The 25,131-nt window shown below is 39.5% G+C and overlaps 1 protein-coding gene across 1 annotated transcript in view; it reads right to left on the minus strand.

Moving 5' to 3' along the window:
- The window catches only part of ttc39a (tetratricopeptide repeat domain 39A), a 104,299-nt gene that overhangs the window by 27,492 nt on the left and 51,676 nt on the right, over positions 1-25,131 (minus strand). Inside the window, exons 6-13 of the mRNA XM_072574274.1 lie at positions 20,061-20,125; positions 17,624-17,723; positions 16,973-17,038; positions 14,568-14,676; positions 8,765-8,832; positions 8,607-8,666; positions 5,510-5,671; positions 3,163-3,254 (exon numbers count right to left, since the gene is read on the minus strand). Of these exons, the coding sequence (XP_072430375.1) occupies positions 3,163-3,254; positions 5,510-5,671; positions 8,607-8,666; positions 8,765-8,832; positions 14,568-14,676; positions 16,973-17,038; positions 17,624-17,723; positions 20,061-20,125 (722 nt within the window). The remainder of the gene's footprint in view (positions 1-3,162; positions 3,255-5,509; positions 5,672-8,606; positions 8,667-8,764; positions 8,833-14,567; positions 14,677-16,972; positions 17,039-17,623; positions 17,724-20,060; positions 20,126-25,131) is intronic.

Consider the following 25,131-nt stretch of genomic DNA (forward strand, 5'->3'; position numbering starts at 1 on the left):
TTCCTGGGAATGTAAGTCAAGGGCAGCCACTTGTTTAAGGATTTGAACACGGTCATGGGTTCAGCATCATTAAATCCAAAGAGTTGCAGCAAGTCAGTCAGGGAGCTGCACAGAAATCAGACAAGGGCCAAAACACTCACCAGTTGGTACTGCCCTTCCAAATTAGTTAAGGGGGTGGCCATTATCCGTTTTGGGGTTCTGTCCAATGGGGATTATAAGGGGTCACTGCTGTGGCAAGCTAGAATCTCAATTTAGGGATTGAAGGCTGCATGCTGGAATGCAAAGGATGTAATAGTTGTGAAGGGGGACAACTTAACATAGTTGTTACTTAACTCAACAAGGGGCAGTGGAGATAATAGAGCATGGAGGGAAATGGGATAACATGGAAAGTTGGTGGGAGGCATGTAATCAGCAGTTAGTATTGCCCAGGATTCAATGGGGAAGGTTGGGGGGGCAGATGAACAGTTAAAATAAATGGATTAATTGGGGATGCAGAGTAGATTTGGGAGTGACCTAGCCTGCAACTCATTCCAGCACGACTGCTGTTTCAGTCCATCATGATATAAATAACAAGTGCACAATGGGTAAGGGAGAGCTCTTTACTATTGCTACCACAGGTACATTTTCCTACTGTATGTGCACCAACTGGCTTGAGCAACAGACACCTGAATCAGGGCAATGATATGTAAAGTCACTCCAGATGCATCCCACTGACCTCCTTGTTCGGTACCTCCATGTTACAATACATGGAGGATACTGTTTTAATGCAATATGTGTTTGCTGCGATTGCTGAATGATCCCATTACCATCCTGTTTATTGCTTAGTTTCTGATGTCGCTCATTGAAACTAACCCCAATATGGATCTAGGCACAGCAGCTGTTGTGGTCCCCGTGGCCACTGCAATAAAAGCTGCAACACAAATGGATGAGGAACACCTGCATCCACAAGGACCTACAGCTGATGTGAAGCCACTGCTACTAAGGAGCTTGTAGTCATAGATGCCATCATGACATGGCAAAGATGCAAGCAAACCACAGTCACTCATCTTCCATACAATGCCACACAGTTGAAAGAGGGGCAATGGCACTGTACCCTGTCCAGGGTGCAGGTCAAAAGCCCAGGTCATGCTATCTCGCATTTCTGCAATGAACCATCTCCTTCTACTGGTCCATCAAGGGACATGGGATGGCTCCTCAACTTCACGTTTCCATGCAGATCACGTTATGTGGCTTAATAGTGGCACTGTCCAGGCTAAGGACATGACATGAACCTCTGTTCCAAAAACTAGGGGGCATATCAACACTGAGATGAACAACTGGGATCTGAGAGAGCTGGACCACTACAACAAGAACATTCTTTAAATGACATAACGTCTTCAGCATCCTAGAGTGTCAGCCAGAGGAACACAGACAGGACTCCACTGAACAACATTTACAATGTATCAGAATTGCGGAAGTCATTTTTATACTGACTGCAAATGTTGCGCTGTTACTGAGGTCTGCATCCCCTACGTAATCCAAACTGCAAGCGTAGTTTAAAGCTGCTTCCCTTGGGATTTGGACAGGCAACCCCAAGTGTGTTTGTGATTTAAGGGTCAAGACTTGCTAAGGGGGTTCTACCCAGAAGCAGATTCGCCCACCCACCTTGAACTCCCTCCCGCTCAAAAGTGGCAGGTATAGTGGTGGTGGACTGCCTGGTCACTTCTGGAGTATCCTGAAGAGAGACTTCTTGGGGGCCTACATGTGGTTTGTCCTCTGAGTGGGTGCATACTGACTGGCCTGTCTCCTTGCGGAGAAGGGGAATCCTCTGAGGCCAAGGTCCCCTCATCCTACTGTTGCCTCACCATTTATTGTTGAGCAATGAGACTCAGACTTCTGGACTCAACTCTCCACAGCAGCCACCTACCTGTCCACGTAAGCAGTCAGATACTTGTAGCAAGATGCAAATACAAAGTTGGTGGAGTTATTGAACTTTTGAGTCATTTTGTTTAGTACCTCTAACAAACCTAACATTGCTCCTGTATTTACTTGTGCATTTGCATGAAGTTGTTAATTGCTGACACCATGAGGTCCTCTCTTGCCTGAAGCCAGGTAGATTCCTGGTCTCTGGCAGTCGCCTGAGTGCCAGTGGCCTGGTACACTTCTTCCTCAACCATCTGTAGAGATGTGGCAATAATGTGCTCAATGGCAGGTACTCCCACCAAGGAGTCGTCAGTATCTGAGCTAGTGGAGGGGTGCAGGAGGTAGGCTTGCCAGTGCATCCTCTGAGCGATCTGCATCTTTTTCCTCAGAGGTACAGGAGCAGTGTCTTGTAGGGTCATTTCTCTTGTGGGACAGAGACTATGCACATTCTGTGGGAATGGCAAAAGTTCATTATAAAAAGAAAATAGCCTTCTGGAACTGACATTTTCAAATAAATATTAATGGATTTCAATTCCCCTGAACAGACACTGGTGTTGTCTATTTCCCAAATTTATTTGTTAATTGGGAACACTATAACAATTCAGAAAGTTCCTAAAGATGTACAGACATGTTGAATATGATTACCTACAATTACATCTAGAAATCATTTGAATCAGTGTATATATGCTGCAGGTAGTTTGCAGAAAGCCTAGGCTGGGCAAGTCCAAAACTAGAGGGTATAGTTTTATGGTGAGAGGGATAGATTTAAAAAGAACCTGAGGGGGTAACATTTTCATGCAGATGGTAGTACACGTATGGAATGAACTTCCAGAGGAAGTGAAAACATTTAAAAGGCATCTGGATAGGTACATGAATTGGAAGAGTTTAGAGGGATATGGGCCAAATGCTGGCAAATGGGACTGATTGGTCAAATTGGGATGTCTGGTCGGCATGGATGAGTTGGATTGAAGGGTCTGTTTCTGTGCTGTATGACTCTATAAACCATTCAGCAGATGGAGCAGCTCATTGTAACATGCAAGACCATAGTATTTCTGTTCTGCTCTAGGTTCCCTTTCCTTTCCAACATGGTTGCTTTTTTAAAACACGAAATTCAATCCGAAGCTTGATTGATCTAACATCTGGTAATACAGATCAAGAAACTAAAAGCATAAAATGTCAATATTTTGATTCTTGAAAAATATACTTTTATTAAATTTCAAATAAATGAAGACAAGAATATTAACTCATTAAACAACTGACCTGAATAGTTCAATTTCATCATCCCCAAAAGGTTTGTAGTCCTCATCCCCAAGCATACTGAGATAAGCTGCTTTCATGTACATATATGTTGACTGTTAAAGGGGGAAGGAAAATATTACAGTAACTTACCATTTCCTCAATTTTTCCTTCACATAACTATGACATATTATTTCTAGTAAGAGGAATTACCAACTTTATCAGAATTATCAGAGAACATAAACAAGTAGATAATTCATAACATTAATAATACAGATGGAAAGTAGTTTCCAACACAAAAGACATTTTCCAGTCAAAGCAGGGAGAATTTCATCCCATCTGTCCAAAAATTACGTTCAAATCTAACTATAGGAAGCAAAAAACATATTTTCACTGTAATCTCACCTTGTCTTTGAAATTATTAAATGCCAAATAAGGACATACAGATTGAACTGATGTTGCAGGTTCTGATCATCCTTAGATCAAGGCATTGACCATCCTGGTGGGTTTTTTTAAAAAGTTTGTAATTACTGGGTTCTCTTTTGATAGATTCTATTTACCATGTTGGTAACTTGGAAGCTACAATTTTTTAAAAATCTTCCCTGTCTCTTTCTTCTGTTGTTCAGTTACTAAACGCGAGAATTACATTTGCTTCTGGTTCATTTTCAAAGGGAAGGCAGCTTGTTTAAAACTATTCTTCCCACCCCTAACACCAACCAAACTACGAGTGCATCATTTTTAGCTGAAGATCAGAGACTTCTGGCTAGCCGTTGGGGGCGATATTAATCTGAAGAATGCTGCAGACATACTCAATACTCCAAGAAACAGGTGACCCAGTTTGCATGAAGTACTCAGACCAATTTTCAGGAATCTAGACCTAAACATCTTTTATCTCTACTTCAGTCTTGTTGTCAGGATTATAATGCTCCACAATTGGGCATATTACCAATAAATTTCACTCAGAATACAAACAAATGATAGAAGACAAAACGGCGATCTGCTGATTAATATAGAACAAACATTTTTTCAAGTGTGAGTAAAAGATCTTAAAATGAACTAGCTGCACAGTTACATTGAGTTAATTCATTAAGTGCTTATCTACAAGGTTGATTTAAGATCGGCAGATGCACTGGGGTTAACAGTATCTTTACTCCTCCCCCTTTTCCACTTCACATCAGGAGTCACTAAAAAGATTACATCAATAAATCCTTAGTTCAATGACAAAGAAACAAAATGTGCTCAGTACAAACCACAGAAAATATGGCTGGAGGCCATCTGACTTTGGTTTTTATTTCTAGCAGATATTTTTGTTACTTCCCAATAGATGCCAACACAGCGGGTTCAATTCCTGCACTAGCTGAGGTCACCATCAAGAGTTTTCCTTCTCAACCTTCCCCCTTGCTTGAGGCACAATAAGCCTCAGGTTAAACGACGATCACTCATCACTCTTGAGCAGAGCAGTCCTACGATGTGGGAGTAGGTAAAAATAATGACTGCAGATGCTGGAAACCATATTTTGGATTAGTGGTACTGGAAGAGCACAGAAGTTCAGGCAGCATCCGAGGAGCAGCAAAATCGACGTTTCGGGCAAAAGCCCTTCATCAGGAATGAAGGTAGAGAGCCTGAAGTGTGGAGTCAGACTCTACCTTTATTCCTGATGAAGGGCTTTTGCCCGAAACGTCGATTTTGCTGCTCCTACGACGTGGGAGGACTATGGAGACTTTACCTTTTTTTGTATTTACATAATTCATTGTAATTAGGTATTTAGTTTTTATTATCATTGTGTATGTAGAATACATACAAACAATTGCAATAACTAAGGACATCTTTATTCTATGAAGCATACATGCAATTACCAGAATCGCACAATTTTTAAAAATACACAATTCAGGAAATGTGACCTTTTCTGGAAAAGTACTTCTACATTTATCTCATGGTTCAGTAAATATCAGCAAACTGCATTAAAGAGTACTACCATATATCTCTAGCATCACACCTCAACTCCATTGCAATTCTTAATGATGCCAAAGTGGCTAATCCAGCATCACTACTGCCAGTTTTGCACATATTTTGAGAGCTCAAGGACATTGGGATTTCCACTGACTGCCTGAGTGGATTAAATTGAAAATAATATTCTTAGAATTGCTTTATTGAAAGGTTTCTTATATGCAATATGCTATTCAACTAGGGAATGCTTTAAAAAAAGGTTTTTGTTATTGAACAATCGTAGGAGTCAAAGAATCTTTACTTTAGTTGAACAATGTTTGAAGCCATATCGCAGACATGAGAAAAATATGCTGCAAACCTTATTCCAGCATTTCTTTAGAAATGTTTTTCTCAGACCAAGTGTCACAAGCAGAATTACTCTCACCTTGGACCACGAGTTCTCTTTACACAATAGATCTGCATAGAAATATGCCATTTTCCACTGACGTTTGAAAGTAAAACACCACATTAGCTCCCAGTAGCACATATGATGAAACTGTTTCCAGTGTTGCTGGGCCTCACAGCACTCCTCAAAGCGTAAAATAGCCTAGAGTATTGTTGAACAGAAGTGTATATAAAATGATCAAAATAAAGGTTCACTTGAAGGTAAGCATGTAATTCTTAAATTTTTTGATCAAAAATTCCTAGTTGCTCTTTCAAGAATATAGATATTAAGTACTTGTATTTTTTAAAAATTATTAAGCAAATTCAAATCCTTGAAACCAAGCTATAAGCTCTTCATTTGTTGAGTTTAAAGTGATTAGTCCACACTTGGTCTGTAGAGGGGACCTCCTCAGCAATGTAGAGCATCGTGTCTCTCTGCAATTGCATAAAGGGGTTGTACAGAGGCACCAATAGTGGAGCTCATTAGCAAAAGTCGAAAAAAATATTTTTCTTACAGTCATTGAATCTGGAATGCACAATCCAAGAATGTGGTCAAGGCAAATTTGAGTAGGTCTCTAAAATGAAATTGAGTAATTACCCAAAGTGGAAAGATTTGCAGGGATATGGAGTAGTGGGGGGGTCAGTGAGTTGATCTTGTAAATAATTAGCAGAAATATGATGAGCTGAATAGCCTGCTTGTATGTTGTAACCATTCTACAATTCTATTTAAAGATACTATTTTAACATCCCTCTCTTACTCACTAGACATAATGGGATAAGGCAGTTAAACTGGCTGGGGTGGGGTGAGAATAGAATGCAAGATGCCCATCACACATGTTTGTTTCCTTGTTATTTTAATTTATTTATTTTCATTAGGTCCCACAGCCAGAGGAACCTGGGCCTAATAAATGAAAATCACCCCCCAAAATTATGCTTTCAAAAAAAAAGATATTTCCTGAAATAATTCCAGACGCCCTTATCCTGCCACCAAGTCATCGTTTCTTTACATGTGGAGAGCCCTTGACACTGATGCAGCTCCTTAGAGCCAATTCTCAGAGCAATCTGACACTCCTATTTTGTCAGCCAGGGATCTCTGATTAACAGCCCCAGTTAGGGAAGTCAGAAAATTCTATTAAGTCCACCAGGCTGACCTTATTACAATTACGACAATTCCCTTTATTCTTTCATGTGTACATCACTTGGTGGGCCAGTATTTATTACCCACCCCTAGTTGACATTGAGATGATGATGGGATGTTGGCTTCTTGAACCACGGCAGACAACATGCTGTAGGTTTACCCACAATTCCATTAGGGAGGGAGTTCCAGGATTTTGACCCAACGACACTAAAAAAAAGTTCAATTTCTGGTCATGGGCAAGCCCAGGTAAGCGATGGATTCAGCAATGGTAACGTCATCACTGATGGTAATGTCAACAATGATGGTTAAATTCTCTCTTGTTGTAAACAGTCATGCCTGGCACACGTGTGTGTGTATATATGGGATGGGGGCGCAGGGGGTAAGTAACATTTGTCACTTTTCAGCTCAAGCCTTTATATTGTTCAGGTCTTGCTGCAGTTGGACATCGACTGCTTCAGTATTTGAGTCATGAATAGTGCTGAACATCTTGTAATCATCAGTGAACATCCCCACCTTACAACAGAGGAAAGGTCTTTGATGAAGCAGTTGAAGAAGGTTGAGCTTAGGATACTACTCTGAGGAAAAGTGCTCTTGTGGCACAGTGGTCATGTCTGAGCCAGGAGACCCACATTCATTTTCCACCTGCTCCAGAGATGTGTAATAACATTTCTGAACAGTGAATAGGTTGATTAAATAATATCTACCTAACAACATCTGCAAATATGTCCTGGTGCCGAAATGATTGATCCCCAACAATCATAACCACATCCCTTTGAGGAAGGTATGACTCCAATTAGCAGTGATTTCCACCCTCCACCCCCACGTACTCTAGTTTTGTCAGGGGTTCTCAATGCCACACACAAACAAATGCAACCTTGGTATCAAGAGCAGTCATTCTGGGTGGCACGGTGGCACAGTGGTTAGCACTGCTGCCTCACAGCGCCAGAGACCCGGGTTCAATTCCCGCCTCAGGCGACTCTCTGTGTGGAGTTTGCACGTTCTCCCCGTGTCTGCGTGGGTTTCCTCCGGGTGCTCCGGTTTCCTCCCACAGTCCAAAGATGTGCAGGTCAGGTGAATTGGCCATGCTAAATTGCCCATAGTGTTAGGTAAGGGGTAGATGTAGGGGTATGGGTGGGTTGCGCTTCGGCGGGGCGGTGTGGACTTGTTGGGCCGAAGGGCCTGTTTCCACACTGTAAGTAATCTAATCTAATCTAATCTAATTCTCACCTCACCTCTGGAATTTAATTGTTTTAGCCATATTTGAACCAAGGCTGTAACGAGGCCAGGAGCTGAGTGGCTCTGGTGGAACTCAAACTGAGCAAAGGTGAGCAAGTCATTGCTGATCAAGTTCTGCTCAATAGCACTATCAATGACACCTTCCATCACTTTACTGATGAATTCACGTCTTCAACTTTTTTTGCAATAGTAAAGACAAGAGAGGGCAAAACATCTTAATCTACTAAGCTTCATTTATCATGAGCTCTAACAGGGCATACATATTCAAAAGAAAAAGTAACATGAAGCCAAGTAGATGCTGCTTTAGGTCATTGTTGTCCCACTGCAGAGGAAGTTAAAGTATCCAATTAAAAATGCCAGAATTACACTTGTGGTGCTTTGGACAGAATGCTAATGAAAAGGTTGCAAACTTGAAACTCATCCCAGTTTTAATGATAACACAGTTGAATTTTACAAATTGGTCAGATAAAGATTGTTGCACTAAAATTGTATTGTTGAGACCATTACAATTCAATTTATCAAAAAGTAGTATTCTCTATGATCAAAGACAGACTGATGACAGTTACGCTTCTCTGAAGCGATTAGGAGTAAAATCTGTTGATTGTTTCAGTGTTATGGAAATGAAACAGTTCTGTAGCACACAGACAAACTATGTGTTCTGCCAGATTATCATCCATGTAATCAAAATGAAATACTGCTCATTTCATGCCCAAACTCTACTTACTGCATCTATGTTTCCTCTGATTTCTTCAATTCTTCCTGCAAAAAACAAGAAGATGGCACCCTGCAGGAACAGGGAGATATAACTTTAAATAGTAACAAATAGATTTTGATAGGATTGCAATGTTTTAAAATGAAACATTTATATCTCCCACAGAATACCTTTGGATACCGTTTGAGAAAGGGTAGTAGTAGTCGCTCTGCATCATCAACATCACCTTCGCCTGTCCCTGTTCAGAATTGCAAATTCAAGTCAGGATTTTAATATTGCAGAAGCTGTAACAATGGCAATATTTGTTAAAATGCATCAATTTTTAAAATTTGATATCTCAGCAGCACTAAAACACCACAGGTTAAACATGTCATTGTTTCAGTTGTTTTTTTTTTATTTTAAGAGCTCCCATTCTCTCCTACTATCTATCCACAATTCTTTAACTTTATTTTAACCATTAAGGGCTCCTGTGGAGGTCTAACTACTAAAATTGAAAATGCAACAAATTTGTCCTCAGAAAATATTATGCATAAAATAAAACATTTTTGCACAACTTACTAATTAATATTTTGTAAAAACAGTAGAATTCTATCCACAATGTGAAAACTAGGCTATATAGCTGCATAGATTTCACTCCCTTAGGTGTCTACAGCCAGTGCTATAGAAGTAGAAGCTGAAATAGCATGTAGGCTAAGCCCTGACTGCTAGAGTGCGAGGCATGGGCAATGCTGTGTGTGCACTAGAAGCATGCATTTTGGGTAAACTGTAATGCTAATCAAAATTTTAAAAAGTGTGGTGCTGGAAAAGCAAAGTGATCAGGCAGCATCTGAGGAGCAGGAGAATCAATGTTTTTGGCATAAGCCCTATATCAGGAAGGGCTTATACCTGAAATGTTGACTCTCCTGTTCCTTGGACCTGCTGTGCTTTTCCAGCGTCACACCTTTTGACTCTGACTCTCCAACATCTGCAGTCCTCACTTTCTCCTGTAATGCTAATCAGTCTTACTGGCTAATTTGATGCATATTCTGCCAATGTGGACCACATAGGTTGTTAACCCATTCTTAACTGCTCTGTTTGGCTGCATTATGGATGCATCTTCCTTGGCTTTCAAGTGTTGGAGTGAGACTTGACCCAGAACTGCTTTCTGAGGCAGAGATTCTACCACTGTATCAAAAGACCTTTTGATACTTAAACATGCATACTTAAACATGCCAAACTTAAAATTTACCCAAGATAAAAGATGAACTTATTTCTTAACATTTATTTAACCCACTGCCTTCACTTAGGGAAATTAAGACAATGATCATAAGCACCAACCAGTTACCCGTTATCCTATAATTTCAATTTGTGGTCGCTTCTGCATTGGAGAAACACTGACTTGGTGATCACTTTGCAACACCTACATTCTTTCTGCAAAAATGAACCTAAGCTTCCAAGTGCCTGCCACGTCAACACACCGTGCTCCCATGTCAACATGTCTGTTGCAGGTCTGCTGATTCCTGATGCAGGGCTTATGCCCGAAACGTCGATTCTCCTGCTCCTCAGATGCTGCCTGACCTGCTGTGATTTTCCAGCACCACACATTCGACGCTGTTGCAGGACTGCTTCAGTGCTCCAGCAAGAACATCTTATTTTCTACTTGGGGACCCTGTAACCTCTATGACTCAACACCAAGTTCAATAATTTTAGAGCCAGATTCCCTCCTTCCATGTTGTTTTATTTTACCCATTCCACGCCCAGTGCTGTTATGACATGGGTTGCGTTTTGCACAGACACCCATTCCCACATACTCCTAGGCCCATTATCATATTATATGGGTTGCTTTCAGTACAGCTTACCCATTTTCTCTCCTACTCTTCACTCTTATCATCACTTATTCAGCTTTCCTTCTGTCCTGGCCTGCTAACCACAATCTCCTTTATCCACCCCATACATCTCATCTGGGCTCCATCTCCATCTATTCAACTCTCTCATCCACCTCCATCCTCATCTTCAGCACAAATACCACATTTTCCTGGCTGCTAACAATTCTGAAGAAGAGTCACTGGATGTAAAATGTTTGCTCTGCTTTCTTCCCACAGATGCTGCCAGACTTGCTCAATTTCACCAGCAATAGCTGTTTTTGCTCCATATTGTAGTTTTCACTAGGTCCCCACCTCCTGCCCTATTTATTGCAGCTGCCACACAGGCCAATATTCCACCCATTTTCTAATCATCAGTTCTGTGAAACAGTCACTCGACCCAAAACATTAACTTGGATTTCTCTCCACAGATGTTGCCAGACATGCTGAGCTTTTCTAACAATTTCTGGGGTTTTTTTCTGATTTCCAGTATCTGCAGTTCTTTCGATTTTTATTTTCTAATCAGCCTGTACAATGATGCTATTTTATATTTCTGGAGCAGGTGGTACTTGAAGTCGAGCATCCTCGCTTAGAGGTGGGACTCTACCTCTACACCACAAGTGGCCTCGCGTCCATATTTCATAAAACCCTTTTTCACATATCTTGTAGGTGCCTTTCATTATCTCTACCACTTCATAGACTGCCACCTCAGTGGCTGCAGCTATCCGACACTTCAGACACCGAATAAGGTACCCCAAGTTACTCTAGTGTGAGAGGTGTTGGATGTTTGTCAGATAGTGCTTCCCCAGAGTGCTCCATGAAGCTCTCAACCTGTCATGGCTGCACAGTCCTTTAGAATCTAAAAGCATAAGGGAAAGTTGGTGGGGGAAAGGGGATATGAACGGAAAGCAAGATTTCCATGGTCACAGGATCTACATTTTAAGACCATAAGACATAGGAGTGGAAGTAAGGCCATTCGGCCCATCGAGTCCATTCAATCATGGCTGATGCGCATTTCAGCTCCACTTACCAGCGTTCTCCCCGTAGCCCTTAATTCCTCTAGACAACAAGAATCTATCAATCTCGGCCTTGAAGACATTTAGCGTCCCGGCTTCCACTGCACTCCATGGCAATGAATTCCACAGGCCCACCACTCTCTGGCTGAAGAAATGTCTCCGCATTTCTGTTCTGAAATGACCCCCTCTAATTCTAAGGCTGTGTCCACGGGTCCTAGTCTCCTCGTCTAACGGAAACAATTTCCTAGCATCCACCTTTCACCTCATGATGTGTGCAGATTCCAATAAAGAAGCAGCTGCCTCAAGACTTGTTAGCTAGCTGAAATGGATATTAGTTACTCACACTGCTTGGCTGCCTTTTGAACATGTATTCAGCCCAAGTGCTTTGTGCTGGGTTACACATTAATTGAAAAATATTACTCAGAGTCAGAGTCATATGGCATGAACCAGTCCCATTTGTCTGTGTTTGACCCAAATCCTTCTAAACCTTTCCAATTTCTGTACCTGTTCGAAGATCTTTTAAATGTTGTAACTGTACCTGCCTCTACCAGTTCATCTGGCAACTCATTCCATACAAGTGAGGAGGGATCATGAAGTTTGCCTGTTACCTGTCTAAATGGGGCCAGACATTGTCTAATTGCATCTAGTACCATCAAGTCCAGAAGCAGGAGATATCATGCGTTGTTTTTCCCTAATCTATTTATATAAGCATCTTTAACTGAAAAAAAAATCCAGGGGCTTCACATCATTTTTTTCCAAAGTGGACATTAAGCCAATCAGGACAAATTAGGAAAATTTGGTCAATGAGATGAGCTTTAAGAACACTTGCAAAGGAGGGAAAGTTCAGACAATGGGATTCAAAATAGTAAAGGATCTGCTGAATGAAATGCTCAGGTTAGAAGTTTGAAGGAGAAATAGGACTGAAGAGGAGTCCAAGGATATGGTTGAAATAGGCCATGAAAAAGAATTAAAGACAAAGACAATGACTTAAAATTTACAGGAGAATGGATACCATTCTCAAATAGTCATCATCAACATTAACTTCATTAGACAATGAGAATAAGATGGGCCAAGCCATACACTTCAAAGCTCTGGGAAGGTCAGAACCAAAGAAGGACAGGATATTAGACCATCAAGGAGATGAAAGTAGCTAGGTTTCGAGGAAGTTAAACTTTGTCTAAGTTTCAGTGACTAAGGGGCTAAGATATTGTCAAAGATGGACAACACTGCACAGGTGGAAATAAGTTTCCTTTGTACACTGTGAACTAATTCACAACCAAATAAAAAAAAGCCTCCAAAAATTATGGATCCTACTGATATTTTGCAATTTCTATTCTCTAATAGTTCTAGCGTACAGTCAGAAAATATATTTGAAGCAAAAGCATTATGAAAGAGACCACTGTGTTTGTGTTCATTTAATTATTTTGTTAGGATCATTGGAAACTCAGTCCTCTGAGACTGGAGTTACATTTGATATAATTTCAAGATAACTCCAATCTTTCCTTTGTAAGCACAAGGATCAGATTATGAATGACCAAATGTAGTATCTCAGCTGTCAATATCCCCATTGTATGATTCATAGTAACTTTATACCACAGTATTTTCAAGTTGGAGTATCAGAATTTTGTATGAAACATTTGGGAAAGCAGTCTAATTTTCTTTCTCCATAAACTGCTGCACTTCAGTCTGAAAAAGTCCAAATGAATTGAGAAAAATTGCAGCCAGGTAGTTGCAGCTCAGTGGTAGATTGCTTGCGTGAAGGTTGTTTAACTCCTGCTTCAGGACATTGCAACACTAAAGGCTGACATTACAATCCTAAAGAAGTACTTCACTGTCAAAAGGTATTGTGTCTCAGAGAAGATATAAAACTGATATTTTGTAGGTCTTCTCAGATGGATGTAAAAGATCCATTTTAAAAGATGTGAAATGAAACAAACAAAAGAGTAGAGGGAACAGCAGCACATTTGTTCATCAATAATTACAGAAACAGCTCAGTGGTGATTATCCTATTACTATTTGAAGGCTGTGTGCAATTTGGTTGTATCCAACACTTCAAACATACCCAACTATCTATGAAGTACTTCGTAACCTGCAATGGCCATGAAAATATTACACAAATGCAAATTTTTTAAGTCTCTTATTTGCAGGAGTGGAGAAGTTAACCGATTTTGCATCAACATTGTACTTTATCAATTCCTTTGGACACTTAATCAAGTGGTGATCACTGCCCACCATCACCCATCCTAGAAGTATAACAGTTGTAAGGCCACCCCTCTGCCAACCGAAGCCCTTAAATGGGCAATTAATGCCTAGCTAATGGCCTCATGCTCCCACCACTGATACTGAATGGTGGAATAGGCAATGGTGACTTGCATTTGTGTCCAGGCTCCTGAGTTTGAATGCGTGCACATGTGGTGGTGGTGGTGGTGGTGGTGGTGGTGGGGGAGGGGGCACCCTGGTTATAGGCAAAAGTGAGGACTGCAGATGCTGGAGATCAGAGTCTAGATTAGAGTGGTGCTGGAAAAGCACAGCAGGTTAGGCAGCATCCGAGGAGCAGGAAAATCGACGTTTCGGTCAAAAGTCTTTCATCAGGAAAATCGACGTTTCAGGCAAAAGCCCTTCATCAGGAATCTAATCTAGCACCCTGGTTATAAGCCACTTAGTCCCTGATGAGAGTCTTTGTATCAAGAAGTGACAGAACAGCTGTCAAAAGCAATACTCCTCCCCCCTCTACCAATATTGTCCTTCCTTGGAGACCTCCCCAACCACCACTACTATTCATTTGTGCTCAAATCCTTCCTGGATCTAAGGCGTAGTAAGGTGTAGTAGGAAGCAGCCTCCCCAGTTGCCGTGCTGATTACATAAGAGCTGCCAGCATTGAATTAAATGGCAGCTCTCAACAGGTATGACTTCAGCCCCATGGGAGGATTTTGATCCTAGGACAGGGCTTGCTTGCCCAGGCAACACAGGAATTTCATCAGCTTTCCAGATAACAGCCAACAACTCCATCACCTCCACAAGGTTCCATTCCATCATTAATAAAATTGAAAACTTGTATTAATTTTTGGAAACCAGCCCAAGACTGAGGAATGTATGCAGGTTTCAACAGTACTCACCTAATACAAAACTCATAAATGTGTGATAACAAAGCAGCAGCATGGTACACAGGAGAGCACGGAAGTTTTCTGTGGATGCTCCTTCCTGTAATTGTTCTAGACCATATTCCTAAAGACAAAGATTCATATCAAAAGAAGAGATTGCATTTTCAGCACATGATCATGTTTTTAGAATGTCAAAAAAATTCTTAATGGTTTTTCCTGATAAAAATATTTCTTATCCATTTTGCAGAATTTAATACTTATCATGCAACAGGTATGAACAGGTATGCAACAACAACTATACTTGAAATGCAATTCATTGATTGCAAACCATTTTGAGATGTCCTGGTGTCATTATAGGTAGCATTAAAATGTTACGCCTTTCTTGCTTGTTCAACAAATAAACAAACAAACAAACAAACATTAATTGTCAAATACAAATATCAAATACAGATAATCTGAAAATTGAGTAGCCTTAAAATTGACTTTTGAAAGGAATTTGACTGATACAAGGAGATGTCCTCTATTTGCAGCTTAAATCTCATGGTCTCTTTTACTCAAAAAGCATCTTTAGCAAGTTTAACAATCAAATATTACAAGGATAACCCTCCAATGAACACTGGTTGAAGTTAATTTGCAAACTGATACCCTTTCAATTTTCCCATAATACATGTTACAATGAATCTTTAGAATTAACAAGATAGAACTGTAGAACAATAGTGAGAAGATTAGATCAGAAGACATCAGAAAAAAATCAATGAAGCAGCTGACTACAAATAAACTGAAGGGACTCCATTTATGTGGCTTCTATTGAAGTTATTTTGAGCTAAGCAAAGCCTAGGGTTGAATCTTACATTTGTTTGGCAATGTCCAAGTCACGTTGAGTTTTTTGGAGGGATTTTTGCTGCAAGGCCTATGACTTCTCTCACCATTTCTTCCCAAACACAGCTCATCAATTATTTATCACATCCCAAAGCAAGTGCCACATCTAATTTCCATCCAAGCTTAACACACTATTCCTGAAACAATTCACCATTTGGAGGATATCATGGAAGCCTTGCACCATCTTTAAAAACCCATTTTATACCCAGCCAATCACTGTCACTCTGGAGCTGCATTACATGGTTGTTGATATTTACCCTGGACATGAAAATTGGGAATATTGATACCTTGCTTTGTGTGCAGAGCCCTGGAATCCCTGCTGGATGAGTGGTGCTGACACAAGATACCCTTCTGCCTCAGGGATCAGCCGTGGAGGACACAACCAGACGATGCCATCACTAGGTCAATGTCCTTTTCCAATTCTCCAGGGTAAGTTTCACCATCTTCTCTTCAATGCCAACCAAGGGTCAAGCTCTACTACTCTCACTATGTCCTGTAACATATTTTCTACATGCTCTAATCCATTGCAACCCTCAACACCTCTAACCTGTGCTACCAACTCAATTGCTTGGACACTTGAATCTCTTACGTAATGTAACACACCTATCTGAATTCTATATATTGGTATGAAAACACTTAATTTTAAAACTCATCCTTGTTTAATCAACACACAACAATTGTTATCTAGGGGTGTCCAAGATTACTTGCACGAGTTGCTTTATGTTTCAGGGTAGTTAGGAGTTGTTTTGAGATTGTCTAAACGATTATTCACTCTCAGATCATCTTTCTATCCAACTAATCTGAACTATTAAACAAAAGTTGACCAAGTATTTTCATGCTAATGATAGCTTACAGATTCCCGTTGTAAGTTATAAACAAACATTTCATTTTCTGGCACAAAGTATCAGAATTGGAAGACCAAATGGTGAGAATCAGCAAGTGAAAGGACACTAATGTGGTATTTTGAAATATGTGATCAAAAGGTTAATAAGTGAGATTCTAAAATAACAGACAAGTAGGGTTGGTCACAAATAAAAAGTATTTGGTTCTTGAACTGAGCTGCTTATACCTGTCTCTAAAAATTTGTATCTTCTTAACTTTATATTTGAACTTCCATATAAAGGGTCCAAATATTTCAGCGGTAGCTGGAAAAGGAACTCCAGTGGCAAGTGAAGTATTTTGTTATGCTTCACTGCCGGTATTGTGTCATTACTCCTGCAATTCATAGCAACATATTAAAACTTGAATTAAGCATCAAAAATTTTGACGATGATTGCCTAATCATAAACTCACAGTGGAATAGCAGCTTGACATCTATGAACATGGATTTTGAGTGCCAGTCTTATTAAATCTACAGATATATGTGCCATTGGCTTAGCCCAAAAACAAGTAGTGGATTTTGTTTTAAGCACTCTGCCTAATGAGCTACAATATTCAATCACTAGATCAGTTATGAGAAATCAATCAAGAAAAACAAGATTAACCTACAAGGTGAAAACAAAATTCTTCCCTGAGATTAACTTTTGAGTATTTATTCTTACCTTGTTTCCAGAAAATCCAACAAATTCTAAAAGTCGGAGAATCCTTGTTGGCAACAGGGATATAGTCTAAGAAAATGAAGGAAAGAAAAAGAAAAAAAAATTTAAAATATTCAACCTTCACCAATGCCCACATTCCATGAACGAACAGAAAAAATGACGTGTTCTGATTGCTTTTAGTCAAATAATTTCATGATTCAGATTTTGACACAGAGTGACCATTGTTATCAGCTTAAAACATAGAAAAATCTATTCTCAGCCAGATCTGATTAGGATTTAAGTACATCTATACAGGGTATTAGGAAAAAAAACTCTGCCAATTTGTGGAATTGGTATTTTCACCACTATCACAAAATAATCACAAAAAGAAATTTAGGTTTTGTGGTAGACTGCCCATTCAATGCTAGTCCATTTTACACTTTTGAAGTAGACCAGTTTTGGCCATGGCCACCTCCAGCTGGTCTTTAATTTTACACAGTTGTTCCTCACAATCACATGATTAACAAAGACTTGGATGCAGGTTGTCTTTGCTTTAATGGAGAATAACTCATGACATGGAATAATGGAGAAGAGAGCTAAAATGACTATGACTTGTTTGAAGCAAAGAGATGGTAAAGTTTAAAAGTAAATCATAAAACATATATTTTTACTCACCAGATTAAAAGCCCCAATTCCAAGTTGAACACCTCCTTCGAGATGGCTGTAATTCTCTCCTTTTGTGTAACTGGATGACTGCACAACGTTAAGAAGTTCCCTTTCAGTAATAAATAAAAAAGGATTAGAGCACAATAATTAACTACTTTCCACACTTTAAATACTTAAAAATTTATATCTGACTTTTTTTCAGATTTAATGTTGTAATTATATGCATTTAGGGTTTATCATTCGAGTCTCATCACCATTTATTTCATGGATCTGTTTTTGAGTTGTGTATTTTGAGATGATGTCAGCCTTCAGATTCTCTTCAAATCCCTCTCAACAGATGATGTTTTCTTGTTGAATAGAGACTGTTGCACCTAGTCCTAAAAGTGTAAACTTTTAAAATCTCTCAAGCTATCTGATAATGTTTATTAAATCTATAACTGCAGTAATCAATGAAGAAATAAATAGAACTGCATATAATGGACAGCAATCAATTTCCCAAAAATGGAGGGGGATTAAGCATATTTTATAGTGGCTTGAACTAATCAATTGAGCAATTTTATACTTTTTTCAGAAAATTGTTGCGAATGTCACCTGCAAAGTTGAGATGCCCAAGTACCCTGTTTCCTAAACTGGTAAGATGATTAATAGAAAGTTATGTGTAGGTTTGATTCTCCACAGAACTTTTTCCTTCCTGGACCATTGTGAGTTGCACTAGTTGAAGACTAAATAATTCCCCACAAGAAAAAGGAGAAAGGATACATCAGCATGAGGACACTGAACATGATCACTCAATTGAATCATTTATTATCATATGCATTCAACATAAATACAGAGAAGTGTGTACCATCATCATGAACAGGCACCACTCACATCAACTAAAAAAATAAAGAAAGAGAACTTACAGCAATATTATTAGAAGCAGCAAATCAGAATATTCAGTACACCCATCACACTTAAAGGGATGCCTGGGCTTACTGGGCTGTCATCATCTCCAATACAAGCTGCTTAAAATTTTAAGTCTGCAGGACTCTACTAAAGGACTCTAACTATGGCTAATGACATAGGAACTGGAATAGTTCATTCAGGTGATCAAGCATACTCCAATGTTTAATGTCATTGCTGATCTGTACCTCAACTGCATTTTCTGCTATAGCTCTGTGTCCCTTATTCCCTAACGAAAATCCATTGACAGTCTTGAACTGAATGAAAGTAAGTACTGCAGATGCTGGAGATTAGAGCCAGGAGTGTGGTGCTGGAAAAGCACAGCAGGTCAGGCAGCATCTGAGGAGCAGGAAAATCGACGTTTCGAGCCAAAGCTTTGGGGTTTTTGCCGGAAACATCAATTTTCCTGCTCCTTGGATGCTGCCTGATGTGCTGTGCTTTTCCAGCACCACACTCTTGGCCACAGTCTTGAACTGACCCCACCTTCACAGCCTCGAAGGAAAAACAATTCAGATTTTCACTACTCAGTCATAAAGTCTTTCCGACTGCAATCCTAAATAGCTTGGATGCAAACTTTGAGATCTTAAAGAACAACAATAGAAAATGCTAAAGAAACACAATTTGGCTGGCTGCATCCATGGAGAGAGAGAAACAAAGTCCAATATAATGCTTCTTTGGAACTGAGAAGGACAGAAAGCAATGTTATGCTGTAGTTAAAGGGAAGAGGGGGAGGAGTTGACAGTGAAACAGGTGGTGAGAGTGCCCAAAGCAAGGAGGAAAGTGCAAAATTGCTACTAAGGATAGATTTACATGAAAAATAGGTGAGAATGGCAGTTATGAATAGTTGAAAATAGGTCAGCTTTGCTGAGAGCAAACCCATGCAAACAAGAGGCAGGGACAAGGAAGGGGTGAGGAAGATATTTTGAGGAAGGTTCACTGAACCCGAAACATCAGCTACGAATTCTTTCCACAGGTGCTGCCATACATGCTGAGCTTTTCCAGCATTTTGTTTTTGTTTGTGAGCAAGTTGTAGTGGCTGATGGCATACTGCTGGAGGTGGTGGAAATGGAAGCAGGATAATCCCATGATTGTGGAGGTTGATAGAATGAAACGTGAGGACAAGGGGAACCCTATTGTTATCCTGGGAGGAAGGGAGGGGCAGTGGTGATGACAGTAGTGCAGGGAATGGGTTGGATCTGGCCGAAGACCCTGTTAAGGTCAGGAGGGGGAATACTTGGTTAAGAATAAGGAGGACAGAGATGATGTTGGAGGCACCCGTTAGGAAAATGGCTTTGACTGGCGAGTTTATCCCTTATTCTTAATGCCTGTGCTCTTATATTTGATTCAAAATAACTATGCAAGTCAAAAGATGTGGAGTAATGTACAAAACATAATTTTATAGGTAGCTTCTTTTTTAAACCGTTCTATTAGTTACCTTACAAAGTGACAAAGCCTAAAGACCAGATGCAGTATAGCCACTATATCAACTTACATCCCAACTTACTTGTAAGTCTGGTAACTATTTCTTATTTTGATGCTGCCTTTGATAAAACTAATCATGTTCTCATCCTGTAATAAAAATGTTAAAGTGAATTTGAAGTAATGTACATGAACTGGACAATATAAAAAAATGCCAAAAAGGTAATTCAATGTGCCAGAATTTATTCTTCAAATATACACAGCATCCAACTGCATTTGAACTTTCCTAAATATCTATTACACCAGCAGGAAACTTATTCTAGATAGTTAGTGCATGACAATTGTTTGATATCTATTCAAAGTACCCTGCAGTAATGTTTTGAAACTGGTTTATACTTACAGCCACAAACTAGATTGTCTAGCTTTATTTTGAAATAATACTGAACTTATCTTATCCAAGCCATTGATACTTAATAGAAATGATCAAGGTTTGTCAGCTATATTTTACCTAAGTTGTGGAGATAGCTTTTTCACTTTTTCTTGTAGTTGGTCTAATTTACAATTGTGCTTTGCTGTACTCTCTCTCCAATGTCCATACACCTCCTTTGAGATGTTAATTTTTTTTTAAAAAGGGTGAGACAGGATGCAGACAGAAAACAGTTACAGGCACTTCTATAATAATTTATTTGGTTGCAATAACAATAACAGAAATTGGGCTAACCAATACAGTTTAATTTGGCCAAAATGATCTATTCCTTAAACCAAGTACATAAAAAGACACTTGCCCAAAATGAGATGTACTAATAAATTAGACAAAATTCAAAATATTTTCTGAATGCAATTAATTCAGTCAATTTCAAGCAGTCCAATTTTTTTTTGGTTCAGCCCCATTGATAGGAAATCTTCACACTGCAATGCACAAATGTTTGCATAGCTAACACAAGTTGACTTCTCTTTTTCACAATGTTTTACTGTTCATGGTGCTAGGCAATTTCGTCAGAGTAATTATCACCAATGATCTATTCTGGTCCAACCAGGTTGACACTACAGCCAAGAAAGCCTCAAAAGGCTAAAAGTTTGCAAGTCTGTGACAACTCTTTACCATGTTTTATAGATGTACCATAGAAAACATTCTATCCAAATGCATCATAGCTTGGTTTGGCCATTGCTGTGCCCAAAAAACTACAGAAAGCTGCGAATGCAGTCCAGTCCATCACGAAAACCAGCCTTCCTTCCCTTGAGTCTGTATAACTTACTGCTACCTCAGGAGAGCAGCCAACATAATCAAGACCCCTTCCACTCCTGTTATACTCTCTTCCCCACCCTCTTCCATCAGGAAATGATACAAATGTTTAAAAACCCATACCAACAGATTTAAGAACAGCTTCTTTCCCACAATTATCAAACTTATGAATAGACCACTCAATATGTTAGAGTTGATCGTTCTCTGCACGTTCTTCGTAGCTGCAACACTCTACATTCTGTCCTGTTACCCTGATGTACTTAGGTAAGTTATGATTTGTCTGGTTAGCATGCAAAATAATACTTTTCATTGTATCACCATACATATGACAATAATAAATCAAATTAATAAGCTCATGGTTAATTTTATTTTTAACCTCAACTCCACATTCCTGTCTACCCCAATTATCTTTCAGTCTTTTATATATATCAAGAATCTATCTATCTATCCCTGCCTTAAGACTGTTCAGATTTTACTTGTACCACTTTGAGGAAGAGTTCCAAATAGACTGAATTATCTCTCTTTTAAACAAAACTCTCTCCGTCTTAAGTGTACAACCTTTTATTTTTGAACACTTACCCAGAGTTATAGATTTTTCAGAGAAAACATCCTTTTCACATCCGTACTGACAACCCTCTCAAGATCTTGTATGCATCAATCAAGTAGTCACTTTGAAATAGATCTGTTATTACAGACATCTAATGGCTAGACATGATTAGTTGTTTCTACCTTCAAATTGCACCATCCACATGCAAGAAAGATCAATCTAAGTTCACGTTATGGAGAAACTAAATTATGTAGTGTACTCTCATAGTGATTTTCATTTCAGCATTCGATGCGAGTTAAGATTAGATTAGATTAGATTCCCTATAGTGTGGAAACAGGCCCTTCGGCACAACAAGTCCATACCGACCCTCCAAAGCGTAACCCACCGAGACCCATTTCCCTCTGACTAACGCACCTAACACTGTGGACTGTGGGAGGAAACCGGAGCACCTGGGGGAAACCCATGCAGACACAGGGAGAATGTACAGACTCCAAACAGTCCCCCAAGGCTGCAATCGAACCTGGGTCCCTGGCACTGTGAGGCAGCAGTGCTAACCACTGAGCCACCGTGCCACCCTAAATAGTTACAATAGATATGTGTTTATTATTGAATGTCAAGTACATCTCAGTCTGCAGTTCATTTATCGCCAAATGAGAAGAGTATTTTCCTATTTATGGTGTTTCAATGCGGTTTTATTTTAAAAATGTTACTCTGCTCTTGAGGTTTTCAACCTTAGAAAAGACCATGGCATTGGAAATAATCAACCTTTGTAATGGAGGGTATAAATTCCAAATTCCCTAATTTGAATAATAGCACTTTGAAATCAGGTTAAATCCAAAAATGAATTCATGGAAGGAACGTGACACTTTTCCTATACTGATCAGTATGGCGTGTTACACAAAATCATTTCTGTGCTTGTAGCTGGCATATCCCACATGGATTTAGGACCATTCAGCACAGCCATTTGGCGCGGCCTGTTTGGCACAGCCTATTTTGCCGCAGACCCATTTGGAAGCAGAACTTTGATAACTAGTCATCAAAGAAAAACAACTGTAGAGGGAACTTTACAAGTGATTAAGGAGTGCCTAGAAAATTTATCGGAAGCTTGCCAAGGAACAATGCCTAACAACAGAGCGCTGAAGAAAATGGTTCGTAGGACAAGGAAAGAAATTGGTGCTTATCCAGTAAATCCAAGAAATTTAGAAGAACTTGTAATTCCAGACAGCTTTAAAACATATTCTGTTAATGTATATAATGAAGAACAATTTTTACTAGCCGGCGGTAGCACCACCTGCAGAATTCTTATATTTGGAAGAAAAAGGAATGCCAAGTTTCTGAAACAATCAAAAAAGTTGTATGTCGATGGAACATTCAAAATTTCCACACCTCTATTTTCACAAGTTTATGTTATTTTAGGGGAAATACATAAAGGTGTGTTCCCACTGTTGTATGATTTACTCCCAAATAAGTTACAAACACATATGATAAATTATTTGAAATGGTTCTGGAAATACAGCCTGAATGCCTCCCTGATATTATCAACTGTGACTTTGAACTTGTACAGTTTGTAGCAGGGCACGATATTCCGTTGAAGTTAAAGAAATTCAGAGAATTTAATGGGTTATATTTTCTTTTTTTAAAGAAATTTTGAGGAACCACAGTTAGGAGTGGACTAATCACAGACTAAATGCAGTGATACACAAATAACTATAAACTACCCCTTAAATAATTCTACTATTATGTTGATTTTCTTTGATGACTACTATATATCTGCGCCAAAATAGTTCTGTGGCAAAATAGGCTGCGCCAAATCGCTCGCACCAAATGGTCCCACTCCGATCCCACATTGGCTGTACATCTAATAACGGGTCAGTGGAGGTAATAATAAGAGTTAGGGCTGAATATTTAAGTATTCAGTCCCCACATTTAATGGGAGTGGTAAACTCCTGGTACACCGACCCAAGTCTGTTTTGTAAAATGACTAAAGGAGAAAATGTGTGGCTATTGAGTTTGTTGAAAGCTACACTGGAAACGTTGGTGCAAGCATACAGAAGGGACAGCTATTCTACTTTTGGACATATTTGCACAGGAGTCATTGAAAAGAGGTTCATAAATACTTCCATGACATCAGTACTATTGCCCCAATAACAAATAAAAGTAATTGTTGGACTAAGCAAAGGAAGTGAATTGCAATTAAATTGCACTAAAGATTTAGTATATAAAACCAAATAAAATGTTCAGTTTGCATTTTGAACTTAAGCAATTAGATACTGAAATAACTGCACAAAGGCTGATATCCTCACACCAAGCCACTCTATGTGCACTGTTTACAGGCTGTGATCAGCCAACTCCAAGCCGGTTGCTACACTGATGAGCCCTTCTAAATCTCCTGCTTATATCTATCAGCTGAGGTTCCCTGAATGGCCCAGGTTAACAACCTCAATGAAGAATGTCACAGTAAATGAGATCCACCTGGCCCTGGTTCCAATCACGACAGATATTTTTTGTGTTCAGGTAGGTTGGAGCATGTTCATAGTATGTCTTCTAGAACTGTACTGGAAATAAAAATCAGTTTTAAAAAAGTATAATTATTTTAGAGTTTCATTCTTCTAAGTTTGTTTTTTTATTTGAAGAGAATGCTTGAGCTCTGGGAAATGTAAATAAGCAGCATGTTTAATACAAGATTGTCACTGCTGCTGGGACTAATGTTAAGTGTCACAGAGATACACAGCACAGAAACAGACCCTTTGGTCCAACACGTCCATGTCAAATCAGATATCCTATATAAATCTAGTCCCATCTTCCAGCATTTGGCCCATATCCCTCTAACCCTCCTCGTTTATACACCCACCCAAATGCCCATTCAATGTTGTCATCATACCAGCCTCCACCACTTCCTCTGGTAGCTTGTTCCATACATGCACCACCCTCTGCAGGAAACCAGTGTCCCTTAGTCCCTTTTATATCTTTTCCCTCTCACCTTAAACCTATGCCCTCTAGTTCTGGACTCCCCCACCCCGGAGAAAAGACCTGCCCTATTTACTCTACTCATGCTCATAATTTTATAAACCTCTATAGGGGTTACCCCTCAGCCTCTGATGAACCAGGGAAAACAGCCCCAGCCTATACAGCCTCTCCCCATAGTTCAAACTGTCCAATCCTGGCAACATCCTCGTAAATCTTTTCTGAACCTTTTCTAGTTTCACAACGTCCTTCCTATAGAAGGAAGACCACAACTGCACGCAGTATTCCAAAGTACCTGAACCAATGTCCTGTCCAGCCACAACATACCTCCCAACTCCTATATCAATGGTCTGACCTATAAAAGCAAGCTTACCAAATGCCTTCTTCATTATCCTATCTGCC

Source organism: Chiloscyllium punctatum, chromosome 7 (genome assembly GCF_047496795.1).
Source record: "Chiloscyllium punctatum isolate Juve2018m chromosome 7, sChiPun1.3, whole genome shotgun sequence".
NCBI classification, from domain to species: domain Eukaryota; kingdom Metazoa; phylum Chordata; class Chondrichthyes; order Orectolobiformes; family Hemiscylliidae; genus Chiloscyllium; species Chiloscyllium punctatum.